Here is a 14494-nt window from a genome sequence, read left to right on the forward strand (position 1 = left end):
ATATTGCAAGAGGCGCATAGTAGCTCTTATGCTATGCATCCTAGTGGAAATAAGATGTACCACGACCATCGTGAGTTATACTGGTGGCTAGGTCTTAAACGAGAGGTTATCGAATTTGTGGCTAAGTGTTTGACATGCCAGCAAGTTAAGGCTGAGCATCAATTACCTTTGGGATTGTTGCAGCCAGTTAAGATTCCACTTTGGAAGTGGAAACGACTGTATGGACTTCTGTTTGGGTCATCGTGGATCGATTGACCAAGTCCGCCCACTTCATACCTGTTCGCACTTACTACTCTCTGCAAAAGTTGGCTATGTTGTATGTGTCTGAGATAGTGAGACTATATGGGGTATCAGTTTCAATAATATCTATTAGGGATCCTCGCTTCACGTCTCAATTCTAGAAGAAGCTACAGGAAGCTCTAGGAACAAGGTTGGACTTCAGTACTGTGTTCCATCCTCAAACAGATGGATAGCCTGAGAGGGTGATTTAGATACTAAAAGACATGTTGAGGAGTTGTGTGATTGACTTCCGAGGCAGTTGGGAGGACTATCTGCTGTTAGCCAAGTTCGCCTATAATAACAGTTTCCAGTCGAGTATACAGATGGCACCTTACGAGGCTCTGTATAGTCGTAAGTGTCGTACTCCTTTGTGTTGGATAGAACTGGGTGAGCGATGAGTGTTGGGTCCTGAGTTGATTTCTGAGATTTAGGATAAGGTTCAACTGATTAGGGACCGTCTGATGGCAGCTTCTGATAGGCAGAAGTCTTAAGCTGATCTAAAGAGGTGAAAGATTAAGTATTCTGTGGGGGACTTTGTGTTTCTGAAGGTCTCGCCTTAGACGAAGGTTCTGAGGTTTGGTCGCAAGGGTAAGCTGAGCACGAGATTTATTGGGCCTTACCGTATTCTGGGACGAGTGGGACCAGTTTCCTATCAGTTGGAGCTATCTCTAGAGTTGGATTGGATTAATGACGTATTCCACGTCTCTATGTTAAGGCGCTATCGCTCTAATCCCACAAATGTTGTTCCTCTTGAGGAGATCGAGGTTAGGCCAAATCTGACCTTTGAGGAGAAGCCAGTACAGGTATTGGACCGTGATGTTAAAGTTCTGAGAAGAAACTCCATCCCGCTGGTTAAGGTTCTTTGGCGTAATCATAGTTCTGATGAAGCCACGTGGGAGCCCGAGGATGCAATGCGACAGTAATATTCTCATCTGTTCTGATCAGGTAAAATTTCAATGCTGAAATTTTCTTTAAAGGGGTAGAGTTGTAACGCCCTAAAATCCTTTATAATTATTTTCATATGTTGTTGTTACACAAGTGTATGTCTGCTTCAATGGTTAAGTGTTCTGGGTATGTCTGAGAGGTCCCAAGTTCAAGCCTTAGCTTGGGCAATTTTTTTCTTTTAAATGAATAAACTCCTATCTCTAGTCAGTAGGCTTATATATAATGTTGATAAAATATAACAAAATGGGGCTGCTGGTCTGGTGGTTAAATAGAGTGCAGATGAGCAGGAGGTCTGGAGTTCGAGTATTTTTACTGTTGGTGTCGTGGGATTGTTGTAGTTTGACCGAAACACAAAAAAGTTTGAGTGGAATTTGAATTTGGTGGCTAAGGGAGGGGTGGATAGTTTTGGGGAGAAGATTAAGGGATTTTGGTGAGGAAATTAAGGAGTGAGAAGTTTGAGCACATTCAAACTGTATTTGCAAGTTCGGCTATCCCTCTCCCTCTTTCTTTTCTAACGTTGCTCCCTCCTCTACCATATTTATTTTCTTTGTTTTTTTTACTCTCTGCCTCTATAACAGAATTCTATCCCTTTTTCCCCCACCTCTTTTTGTTTTTTCCTTTGACTTTAATCTCCCTGTGTTGCTGCAGTACTTTCGAGTGCTTTCCCCTCTACCTACTGATTTGTTCCCTCTCCATCCTTTTCTTTTCTTTTTGTTTTAGCCGAAATTCCCCACTGCTGTTGTCTTTCTATCCAATTCTCTCTTCTAGTTGCCGAAACTTCAGGTGTTCCCCTTACCTTGCATTTTCGGTCTATCCTGCTCTTTGTCGATTTAGTGTTCCATTTCTATTCTAAGCGTTCCGCTTTTAGTCAGTGGTACTCGTTCTGGCTTAGACTGTTCTTGTAAATATTCTTTTAATAAGATTTTGGACTGGAATCGCAGGAATTAATCGAGGAGCTTGTAATCATTCTTCTGCAATGGTTTAAGTGAGTAGGGCTTTGGCTGTTCAGACAAGGTAAGTGGTTGTCGATCAACTGTATAAGTGTTGGAATAGGGACCGTTTTAAATTTGTTTGAGGTGCGATTAATTGTTTGATCATGGTTGAATGCAAGTTTCGGAGTGCTCGAGGATTTGTGTGCATATTTTTCGTAATCAGGTGTGTAAACTCTACTCTGGAATAGAAATCGGTGAAAGCCAGAAAATGTGAAAGTCAACGCCACATGGGAGTGCAGCCGCCCGTGTGGTAGGCTGTGAGATTGGACATAGGCGTGTGGTCGATGAGGCAAGCCATGTACGATTCATGGGTCAGACCGAATTGGGCCGTGTGGGCCCCACGGTTATGTGGGCCCTATATGAGCGTTTAGGATTATTGGGCCAGGCTGTGTGATCCACACGGCCAAGGCCATTTTCAGCTGTGTGGGCCACACGGGCGTGTGGACCCACATGGGCATGCAACGTGGGCCTGTGGGCCCATTTTCACTAAGTGACTGCTAAGTTTGCACGGGTCACCCAAGTCTACTGTAGACTACTGTAGGGTCGGTAAGCATACCTAGACCTCTAATTGACTGAAATGACTGTATGTTATATATGAACAAGCACGATAATGTTCCACTGATTTAACATTGTATGTCCTGATTACATGTATGATTTTCTGTTGTAGCATGCCATTTATGTATATTGCATTGTATTGGGTTGGGGGTTTAATTTATTGGAGGAAGTGTACTGATAGGCCTCGAGCCTAATTTATTGGCAGCTCAGCTGCAAACTACGGTCTAGTGCCGCATTCGATACTTGCTGGAGTGTAGGGATGGGTGGGTTGATTATATCCCCACAGGGAGTGTAGGGTTGGACGGAGATGGAGTGTAGAGGCTGGCTGTGTAACAGCCCGATTTAGACCCTATTAGGAATGGTGGTTTTAGGACCACGAATTCGAGTCAGAAATATATTTAAAAATTATTTTCTGTGTTTGTTATGTGTGAATTAATATCCGTGAAATTTTCGTGTTTTAATTTTATAGTTTGAGTGCCGATTTAATAAAAGGGCATAATCGCGTAAAATGAAAATTTGATGGTTTAATTTGTAAGGGTCAAATTGTGAATGTCTTTGTAAATTGATGTGTTTAACATGCAATTTTCCCATGATAACATTTAATGGACAGTAGTGACCTTATAATATAATGGTTTTATATTTTATTATAAAGGTTAAACTTGTAAAATGATAAATTATATATGTTATAATAGAACATAAACTAAAAGGCCATGTTAATATGTTCATACTTTTGACCGAAATAACAAAAGAAAGAAATAAAATAAAGCTTAGGGCATCCCGCATTGTTGAAGCTTGATTAAGTTATGTAACGAGCTTGGTTTTTGATAATTTTTACGTTTTTGATATCATTGCAGTGTAATGTACAAAGCCCATGCTTGAATTTCTGATTTTGATAAATATTTTGAGTTTTTCCATTGATGAATAATTGAGATTTGTGATGTTAGTTGATGAAATATGAAAGATATGTTTTGGATTAACATGTTTTGTATTGAAATTTGATGATTTTGAGTAATTAGGACTAAATTACAAAAATAATATATTGAGGGACTAAAAAGTGAAATAAATGAAACATATGGACTTGTATAAACATAAGGAAGATTCAGCCTAAGCATGGTGCGTGCAAATTTTGCATGTTTTTTGTTTTCTGCAATTTGGACTAAATTGTAAAAGTATAAAATGTTAGGGGTAAAATGGTAATTTGTCCATTTATGTGTTTTTGGAATAAATTGAGTGAAATTATGTTTGAATGAGTTTATTTGAATATCTTTAGATCAAGAACCAAAGAAACCGGATTTGGATCGGGGGGAAACCAAAGTTGTCGATTAGTCGTCCCATTTCGATTATCATTGTCTGAGGTAAGTTTATAAGAAAATAGATGTTATTTATTTAATTAAATACGAACTATATATGCTGAAATGAATAATGTGATATTATATATGTGGAAGCCGAATATGTATAAGCTTAAAATCTATGTGTACTAGTTTGATTTGATCGAGTTACGACGTCCGAAAGCCCTGTACGAACCTTAGGAATAGCTAGGATACATATGTCATGACATAGGATTTCTGATATATGTTCTCGTGTAAGACCACATCTGGGACGTTGGCATCGATATGTGATTACATGTAAGACCATGTCTGGGACATTGGCATCGTATTTGGTTCGTGTAAGACCCTGTCTAGGACAATGGCATCAATATATGATGGCACGTAAGACCACGTTTGGGACGTTGGCATTGTATGATATGTGTGATTATCCGAGTATCCTATTCAGTTTCGAATGGTTCAACGGCAATTATAAGTTATGATCGAATGAGTAAATCGAGCTAAGTGATCAGGTATGTGATAATTGGTTACCTATTTAAAAATAAGGTAAGTTGGTTATTTGGTATGTGACAAAAAATATACATGATGCTAATATGAATATATGTGTACATGTGAAGTATATTCGGCCACATGCTATGTATAAGAATGTGATATTAAAATTTGATTCATAATTATATGCATACAAGTGTTTTAATATTCGGTTATATATATATTGATAATATCACTTTGAAAGTGTATGATATTTTGATAATAGATATATGTATATTCGACCAAGGTAAAGTTCATCTATGAAATTATATGTTGTTTATGAAACTTTAAGCTTGAGATTAAATGTGATTGTGTTATTGTAAACTGGTTTAATTAAATTGAGTTGATTATTTGCTTATGACTTACTAAGCTATGATAGCTTACTATGTGTATATGTTTGCCTCTGTTTTATAGATTTGGGATCAAGTTACAAGCTCGGGGATCGTCGGCAAAGTCTATCACACTATCAACTATTTTCGGTATTCTATAAGTTTGAAACTTTGAACATATGGCATGTATAGGCTTGATATATTAGTATGTTTGGTTTTGAATTTGTATATATCTTAGCCATGCAAAAATGGCTTAATCTTGATATTAATGCTTATATGTGTATTCGGTTATGGCATAGGCTTGTTATTAAAGTATATTTCATGGCATATATATGTGTGGTATTTGACTATATGGTTCGGCTTGATTATTAGGTTAGTTGATGATTTATTAATTTGACAAGGGATAAATATATTATGGTAAGTATATTCCATGACATGTTTGAATGGTGTTTTGGTTATATGATTTAGTCGAGAATTGATATGTATGACTTATAAATTAGTCATGTTAATAAATTTAATATATGGCATGTATGTGGTAGTGTTTGATCATATGATTCGACAATGAGAAATTCTCAATATGATGCATATATATATATATATATATATATTGGCTTATTAAGTGACGTTCTGGCTTATTACAAAGTATATAAAATTTGTATGATTTTTTTGGTTAACTTTACTACCCAAATTGATAAGAAGTAAGTTGGCTTTGTGTTAAATTTTGGTATAATGCATAGTATGTGTAATTAACATGATTGGATTCGGCATTTGTACATATAAATTAGGGTGAATTGATTTGATTTCATGATTATATTATAAACATGTTGTATTGGTTATGTGACTAGTTATTAAGTGAACTAAATGATGATTATATTTGGGTGGTAATAAGTTTAGTTAATAAATTATGCCTATGAAGTCATTGGTTGTGAAATGATCAACTTTGTTTGATTAGAAAATGTTTATTTAAGCTTGTGGTTGAATGGCATATTTTGTTTTATATATATATATGATTAATCTTGGTAGCCGAATAGGTGAGAAAATGAATTGATCATGTATCTGTAATTTTGTCATGATGTTGGCATATATATTTTGGTATGTTTGATTTGATAATTATATTTTGAAATGGTTCGTAGTTTGTTTGAAAATATGTTGATTGACATAATGGTTTGATTACAAGAATTGTTAAACTGAAGTTACAAATGTATACCTTCGAATATGATTTGAGTGACTATGTGAATGTATGAATGTTGTATCTTTTTCGGTAATGCCTCTTAACCCCATTGCTACGATGGATACGAGTTAAGGATGTTACAGGCGGGGTAGGACTTGTATGCTGTATTATTTGTTACTGATACTGTAATGGGCCAAGGCCCAAATACGTGACTGTCTCTATACTAAAATGGGCTTTACTGTCACTGTTATTGAAAAGGGCTTAGGCCCAGACTGTATTTGCCTTCTATCTGTTTGATTTATAAGGGATTACACACTGAGTTTTCGTAAACTCACCCTTCTGATTTGACCATACAGTAATCCCCAGGCATAGGTAGGTCGGTGCGGCGGAGGACTCGACAGTGGCCACACAACATACTTCGTTCTATTTTAGTACTTAAATGAATTTTAATTTTATTTTGGGGTATTTTTCTGTAATAATGGCCTCTTTGGATATTTATTTTAAATTTGGGATTTTTTTTACTGGTCTGTTTTATAATTGCTAGAAGTAAGGGTAATCGAGTGTTCAAAACAATCAGGCGTTTTAACAAATTTCACATGAATACTCAAATTGATTTAAAAGCTTCCGAGACAAGTGATGTTTTGGAAATTAATAACATTTTGGAAATTTAATATCATTCTGGAAGTAAATAACTCTTGATAATGATTCATGTTGGGAAATGAACAACATGTCTTCGAAAGATAATAAAAAGAGGTTGAATAGAAAGGAGAGTTTTTAAACGACAGCTTGTTTTATGAAAAACACTTCAATGTGACATCCCCAGATTCGGCCATAACGTCCAGGCCGGGTTTTGGGTGTTACAATGTTTGATTACAAAATTTGTTATATTTAAGTAGTTGTATGTTCGGCTATGGTATTTGACTATTTAGGATTGGTTTAGAATAGCAAAGAATGTGTATAATTTAAATCTTATATGGATGTTAAATTTGATGACCAATTATAAAATAAATTGATTGGTTGTGTATACACATTTTAGGCATGACAATTAGTATGTTAATTGAGTGCACTCTAAGTTGTTACTTGTGCTCAAAATGGTCAATTTTATATTGATAAATTGATATATATATATATATATATATATATATTTATAGGTTAACTTGCTAGCTAAATAGAGGATAGGATAAATGGCAATGTGTGCACATGTTTTATGCCTGAATGGTTGGATATTTAGGTTCGGATTTTTAATGGCTTATTAGATGGTTTAAAAGGGGGATGTTTAAACAAAATTTTTAGTATGTGAACTAGGCATGATTTGTTTTATTATTAGTGTTCGAAAATGGTCTAAATTTGATGTGGTTAAATGTGCAGAAGGTTTTAATGTTTAATGAAATATATTTGATCATTTTGTGAAGTTGTTAATGCCGCATATGCTAATGGACAAACAGCCTTGTATATGATTTATTTGGTTTAATATGCGCATGTATAGAATTATGAAGTAAAATGTTTGATTTTTTTTTATTTAGTATTTGAAATACCATTAAAGTGATGAGCATATAATTCATGTTATGTATTTATAAAGCATATATTGTATGGCTTTGAGGCATGTTTATTGCTTTGAAAATATGATTATATGCATGGTATGGGTTCGGCTGAATTTTGAGTTATGATTTGTATATTCAATATGATTAACAATGTATGTTTAATATTTAATTAGCCATGTGCTTTATATATACGAATATGACTTGTGTGAATACGCGAATGTTTGAAACTATGCTTTTGTTCAGTAATGCCTCATGAGCCTAATCCGGCGATGGATACAGGTTTGGGGTGTTACACAGTATCTCCACATGTAAATAAATATCCCATTTGAGATCGACCTTTATATGGATTCGATAAATATCCAACATCAGCATAACCAACTAATAAGGATTTTGAATCATTTGAATAAAATAACCCCATATCATTGGTCCCTCTGAGATATCTAAATACATGTTTAACTCTATTCCAATGTCTACGTGTTAGAGAATAACTAAATCTTGCTAACAAGTTTACAGCAAAAGCTATATGAGGTATTGTGTTGTTTGCAAGATACATCAATGCTCCTATGGCACTTATGTAACACCCCAAACCCAGCCTATACGTTATGGCCGAATCTGACGTGCCACATTGGAGTTGAAAACCCACGTTCCATTTTAGTGTTTTAAAACCATATATTTTGTTGAGTTAACAAAGTGTATAGAAGCTGGGCACCAGGTAGGTATCCGAGACAGAGGAGGTGAGCCATGAAGGCTGCTCAAGTACCAAGCTCTTTGATTGGATCCAATCCTAGACATGCTCACAACCATAGCCACACTTTGTTATATCGAGTTTAAATTTGTTTAAGTGAATGACTTTGATAAATCGATTAATCGTGGTATTGAACTCTTTTGAAAACAAGTATCGTTTTGAAAACACGTCCTAAGTCTAGCCCATTTGAATAATTATTAACCAATTTTTAAAGTTATTAAAATTAAAATAATTCCGAAAAGAAATAAAAGGAAAGTTAAAATTGGCCTTATTACAACCCAAAAATAAATAATAATTAAAGGAAATTAAATGAAAACCAACACTTATTTAAAAGCCCGAAGATGATCACCGTGGCCACTCTGAATCCTCTCTGGCCCAAGTTCCCACATCAAGGCTCACCTGCAAGGTTAAGGAAAGTGGGGTGAGTTTGGAAACTCAGTGTGCAACAAGCCCCTTTCAGAGCCCAAAACAATAACGGCCTGTTAGGTCTAAGCCCAAATCCAATCTCAATCATGCACTGGGCCGTAGCCCTTTTCATATTTCATATTTCATAATACTGGGCCGAAGCCTTTTCATATTTCATATTACTGGGCCGATGCCTTTTCATATTTCATATATCGGGTCAAGCCTTTATCAGAAAGCAGTATGGCCCTTAGGCCCATTTCAATGTCACATATAATTTCAATGAAAGAATGCAACCCATTTGGGAGACTACTCAACCCACCATCCACTACTCTCCACCCGCACCAACCAACACACCATGTGGGATTAACTCAACCCACCCCGCCAAACTCTCCATTGGCAAAGATAGTGCTTTATCATATAACCGAGGCCTAGCCTCTTTTAATAATCGGGCAAAAGCCCTTTCAATAATCGGGGCATAAGCCCTTTTATAATCGGGCATAAGCCCTTTTGATAATCGGGCATAAGCCCTTTTGATAACTGGGGCATAAGCCCTTTTGATAATCGGGCATAAGCCCTTTTTCACTTCCTCCATCCATATAAAACCCAACCCAATGCGTTATGATTACATCATGTGCATATCATACATATCATGTGCATATCATACATGTCATGTGCATCTCATACATGCCATATTTATCAAAATCCCATGTATTAAAATCATACATAAACCCTAGGGGTATAATGGTCATTTTTACCTAGGGGCAAACGGTCATTTTCATGGTATAAGGGTAATCTCGTAATTTTACCAAAATTACGGTTTCCATGTTCATTAACGATTACTAACAATCCATGGGTGCAAACCGTGATTCGGCCCATTTTAGCGAAATCGAGTTATTGGGCCTAAAACCCCTAATGGGCCCTACTTAGCCAATTTCGTCATCTAGGCCCATTTAGCCTATATTCCATAACGGTTTTAATAGTCTTATCATGCCATATAACAGATTTCCATTTTCTACCAATTTTTACCCAAATGGGCCCAAAAGCCCAATGGGCCCCACTTCGGCCCCTCGAGGCCCAACTTACCAAGAACGCCAAAAATCACATTCTTACCGTTTCCATCGTTCTCGATCACTGTCTCTTCGATTCTAACTAACTAGTGAGCGTTCGCTTGCTCACAAGTCCTTAAAATGCCAGAATTTCGGCATTTCGGCTTTTCGGCATCTTATCGCTTTAAGCTATGAAAGGGTTCATTACACACCTGATTTGCGATATTCCTTGACGAGATCTCCTATGCGATTTCTCCTATAATCAACCACTTATAGATTAGACCAAGTTAATATTAAACCAAATCGAAAACTACCTATTATCATCACTTACACATTCGCCACCATCCCCAATGGCCCTTGGGTTCATACCTTTGCAAGTTGATGACTAGATTTAGTCACTCCGATGATCCAAGCTTTTCACACACCTCGATCGTGACCTTTAATCCTCACTAGCACCAATAAACCAAATAACACCAAAAACCCTTTTAGCCTTAGTCGATAGAGGGTTTTCGGTTTTCTTAAACCACAAGATACAAATGGAAAGAAGGTTCAATACTTACCAAGAGATCTACTCATTGAAGAACGTTCCAAATACCTTCCTACCCCATATCCGCTAGAATCCAACTTAAACGTCGAGAAAATAGATCTAAATATTAATTCCGAATCACTAAAATATGAAGCTTTGACTTTTCAAAGAAATATTAAACTAAGCTATTTAGAGGTTAGTACACACTGTTATGGGTTGAAGTTGAAACGCTTCCAAAATCAATCGCCACGATAACCACCACCATCACTCAAACTTAACTAATCCAATATCAATATATGTAAATCCTAAGCACATCAGTCATACGGAACATAAGGGCATATTCGTCATTTTACCATACAGGGGTATTACGGTCACTTTACCCTACAAGGGCTTTACGGTCACTTTACCCTACAGGGGCTTTACGGTCTTTTTACCTAATAAGGGTATTTTAGTCATTTCATCCTATAAGGGTGTTTTGGTAAATCTACAAACCAAAAGTATTTCAGTAATTTTGTAAACCAATGGTATTTCTATAATTTTTAGAAAGTCAAGGGTATTTCTGTAACTTTGTAAATCAGGGGTATTTTGGTAATTTTACAAATTGAGGGTATTTCGGTAATTTCACAAGCCAAGGGTATTTTGGTAATTTTACAAACTAGGGGTATTTTGGTAATTTTACAAACCAAGGGTATTTTAGTAATTTTGTAAATCGAGGGTAAAATAGTAATTCTGTAAATCAAGGGTAAAATAGTAATTTTATAAATCGACGGTAAAACGATAATTTTGTAAATCGAGGGTAAAAAAAGTAATTCTGTAAATCAAGGGTAAAACAGTAATTCTATAAATCAAGGGTAAAACAGTAATTTAGTAAATCGAGGGTAAAACGGTAATTCTGTAAGTCGAGGGTAAAACGATAATTATGTAAATCAGGTAAAAGCGGTAATTATGTAAATTAGGGTAAAACGGTAATTTCAGAATTGAGGGTACTTTGGTAATTTTACAAGTCGAAGGTATTTGGTAAATTTACAAATCGAGGGTATTTCAAAGATTTTTACAAACTAAGGGTATTTGGTAATTTTAGTAAACTAAAGTATTCTAAACAGGATAACAATACGAATGGGCCTAAAGCCTATTCTCTGCCCAAATGGGCCCACACGCTCGTGTGGCCCTTTTAGCCCAAATCTAGCCACAAATATGAGATTCACCTAGCCTAGCCCAATATTTACTACACAATCAAATAACTATCCAATTGGGCTCAGAGGCCCATTAGGCCCACATGACCCCTTTCGCCCATCATACCAAGTAGCCATCCTACACTAGAGTAGTAAGAAATACACACCGATAGGAGACTGGAGTTAATCCACACTCGAGCACCCTTAGCCGACGCCCAACCCAAACGAGCACGCCATACAATGAAAGGGATCACCAAGAAAGGTACATTTACTCTCTTCATGGTTCCTCTATTTAAAGCCAGCTTCACAACCACTCTTATATTAGCTTCCTGATGTGGGATCCCTCCAACATTAGAGTTTAAATTCAACACCAACTCTTGCCGCCCCCTGTTAGCAAAATAAATGCTCCTTGCTTGCCATGGGATTCGAACACATGCCTCCCCTTAAATGCTCCACAAGCTACTTGCCACTAAGCCACAAGGCTTTTGGTGTCATATTTTATCCCCAATTAATTATAAGGTCTAAAGGCCAAAGTCCAGGTTCCCTTTAAAAGACCCAAAATAAATTGCATGAGCCAAGGCTTGAACCCAGGCTCCCATACAACCTTAATGACGCCACAACCACTAGACTACAAGCTTCATTGTGTCATTTATTTACCACAATAATTTAAAAACCCTCATCCAAGCATCCAGGTTTTTTTCACTTAATACCAAAATTTTTGCTAAAGCCCAAGTTTGAACCCAAGATTTCTCTAACACTTCTCAGGGCCATTAACCACCAAAACGGACATTTAATTGTGTCATTTCATTACACAATTAAATACCTATATAAAACCTCCTTACGGACCCACACTCAAGGCCCAATACTTCTAGGCCCAAATTCGGGGTGTTACAACTTAGATATGGTACTTTAGGACCAAGAAACTCTTCATCATTCTCGTAAGGACGAAATTGATCTTTATTCACATCTAACTATCATACAACCATTAGGGTACTCAATGGATATGCTTTATCCATATAAAATTTCTTTAAGATTTTTTCGTATAAGTTGACTGATGGACATAAATTCCATCTTTTAAATTCTCAATCTGCAAGCTAAGACAAAACTTTGTTTTTCCAAGATCTTTCATCTCAAATTCTTTCTTTAAATAATTTACTGCATTTTGAAACTCTTCAAGAGTTCCAATAATATTTAGATCATCAACAAAAATAACAATTATCACAAAGTTTGATCCATACCTTTTTATAAAAATGCATGGGCAGATTGGATCATTTTTATAACCTTCTTTTAACAAATATTCATTAAGACAATTGTACCACAAACGTCTAAATTGTTTTAATCCATATAATTTTTTATTTAATCTCATTGAGCAATTTTCCCGAGAAACTCTGTATCCTTCAGGGATTTTAAATCCTTTTGGGATTTTCATATAAATTTCACTATCAAGTGTACCATACAGATAGGCTATAAAAACATTCATTAGACGCATGTCAAGTTTTTCACGGGATGTCAGACTAATAAGGTATCTAAATGTGATTGCATCCACCATAGGAGAATATGTCTCTTCATAATCAATGTTGGGCCTTTTCGAAAATCCTTATGCTACAAGTCGTGCTTTATATATTACGACTTCATTTTTCTCATTTCATTTTCATACAAATATCCATTTATATCCTACTGGCTTTACATATTTAAGTGTTTGGACTATAGGTCAAAATCCTCACGTTTAGAAAGTGAATTTAATTCTATTTAAATTGCATCTTTCCGTTTGGCCAATCTTTTCTATTTCTACATTCCTCAATAGATTTAGGCTCAGGATCCTCATTTTCTTTTGCTATTTCAATCGCAACATTATAAGCAAAATTGTTGTCGACAACTATATTTTTTCGGTTCCATCTTTTTCCTGAAGTAACATAACTTATTAAGATTTCTTCATTATCACCATTTTCAGGTACTTGAACCTCTTTTGGGGGTTTTCAATTATCTATATATTTGGCCTCTTCTTGGCACTTGCCTCCACAATATTACCATCTTAAATAATTGCTCATTTCCTTTTACGATGATTTTTATCTTTGGAGCTGATTGGCCTTCCACAATTCAAGCGTGGATTACTTTCTTTTGCACTAACAATTTGCCCTATTAGGATATCATTTTGTATTAGAGCATTTTTCGCTGGTATGTGATATTTTGTTATTCTGTAACACTCCTTACCTGAGACCGTCGCCAGATTCAAGCACGAGGCGTTACCAGACTTATCTTACCTGTTCGGGGCATAAAAAAAATTTACTTTTAAAAAAAATATTAATTCTCTTACATTCATCCAATAAAACCCTAAAAAGGGCCTTCGAGGCCCTAAAACGTGCAATTGGAATAGTTTGGGACCAAACCGGGAACATTAAAAATTTTCCGATTACTTACACAAATCAAAACAATTTATTTCACTATTCATAATAAAACTGTCCATCTGCATAATAGTCACTAAATTAATTATAACTCGAGTTACGAAACTCAAAAATTAAATTAGTAAATTTTCCCTAAAACTAGACTCATATATCTTATTACTATAATTTTTTTCATATTTTTTGGTTTGGCCAATTAGTATATTTTATTCATTAAATGTTCCCCTATTTCGCAGTTCAGCGGACCTGACCTCTCTTCACTAAAAATCAATTATCTCATTATACAGAAATTGGATAATGTTTCTGTTTGTTTCTAATGAAAATAAACTCACTAAGGAATATATAAATATAAACTTTGACTAATAATTATTTTTTAAAAATTTCTAATGATTTTCCAAAGTTGGAACAGGGGATCTCAAAGTCACTCTAAACCAGTCTCATAGAAATTTAAATATCTCAGAATATAGACTTCCTTTGCTTGCTCTGTTTCTTTCCTATGAAAATAGACTCAATAAGCTTTAATTATTTATCTCATT

The 14494-nt window shown here is 35.6% G+C and overlaps 1 protein-coding gene and 1 long non-coding RNA gene across 2 annotated transcripts; one reads left to right on the forward strand and one right to left on the reverse strand.

The window, feature by feature from the left end:
- The first annotated feature begins 220 nt into the window (after nucleotides 1–220).
- On the forward strand, nucleotides 221–1202 carry LOC108484844 (uncharacterized). Its single transcript, XM_017788737.1, has 2 exons — nucleotides 221–316; nucleotides 840–1202. The coding sequence occupies exons 1-2, from the start codon at nucleotides 221–223 to the stop codon at nucleotides 1200–1202; spliced, it is 459 nt and encodes a 152-aa protein (XP_017644226.1).
- A 7422-nt stretch (nucleotides 1203–8624) lies between these two features.
- On the reverse strand, nucleotides 8625–10122 carry LOC128294037 (uncharacterized). The gene is made up of 2 exons (XR_008284211.1): nucleotides 10074–10122; nucleotides 8625–8809 (listed from the first exon to the last, which is right to left on the reverse strand). It is a non-coding gene; the product is annotated as an uncharacterized LOC128294037 (long non-coding RNA).
- Between the last annotated feature and the right edge of the window lie 4372 nt (nucleotides 10123–14494).

The sequence above is a fragment of the Gossypium arboreum genome, chromosome 6, assembly GCF_025698485.1.
Source record: "Gossypium arboreum isolate Shixiya-1 chromosome 6, ASM2569848v2, whole genome shotgun sequence".
Lineage (NCBI taxonomy): Eukaryota > Viridiplantae > Streptophyta > Magnoliopsida > Malvales > Malvaceae > Gossypium > Gossypium arboreum.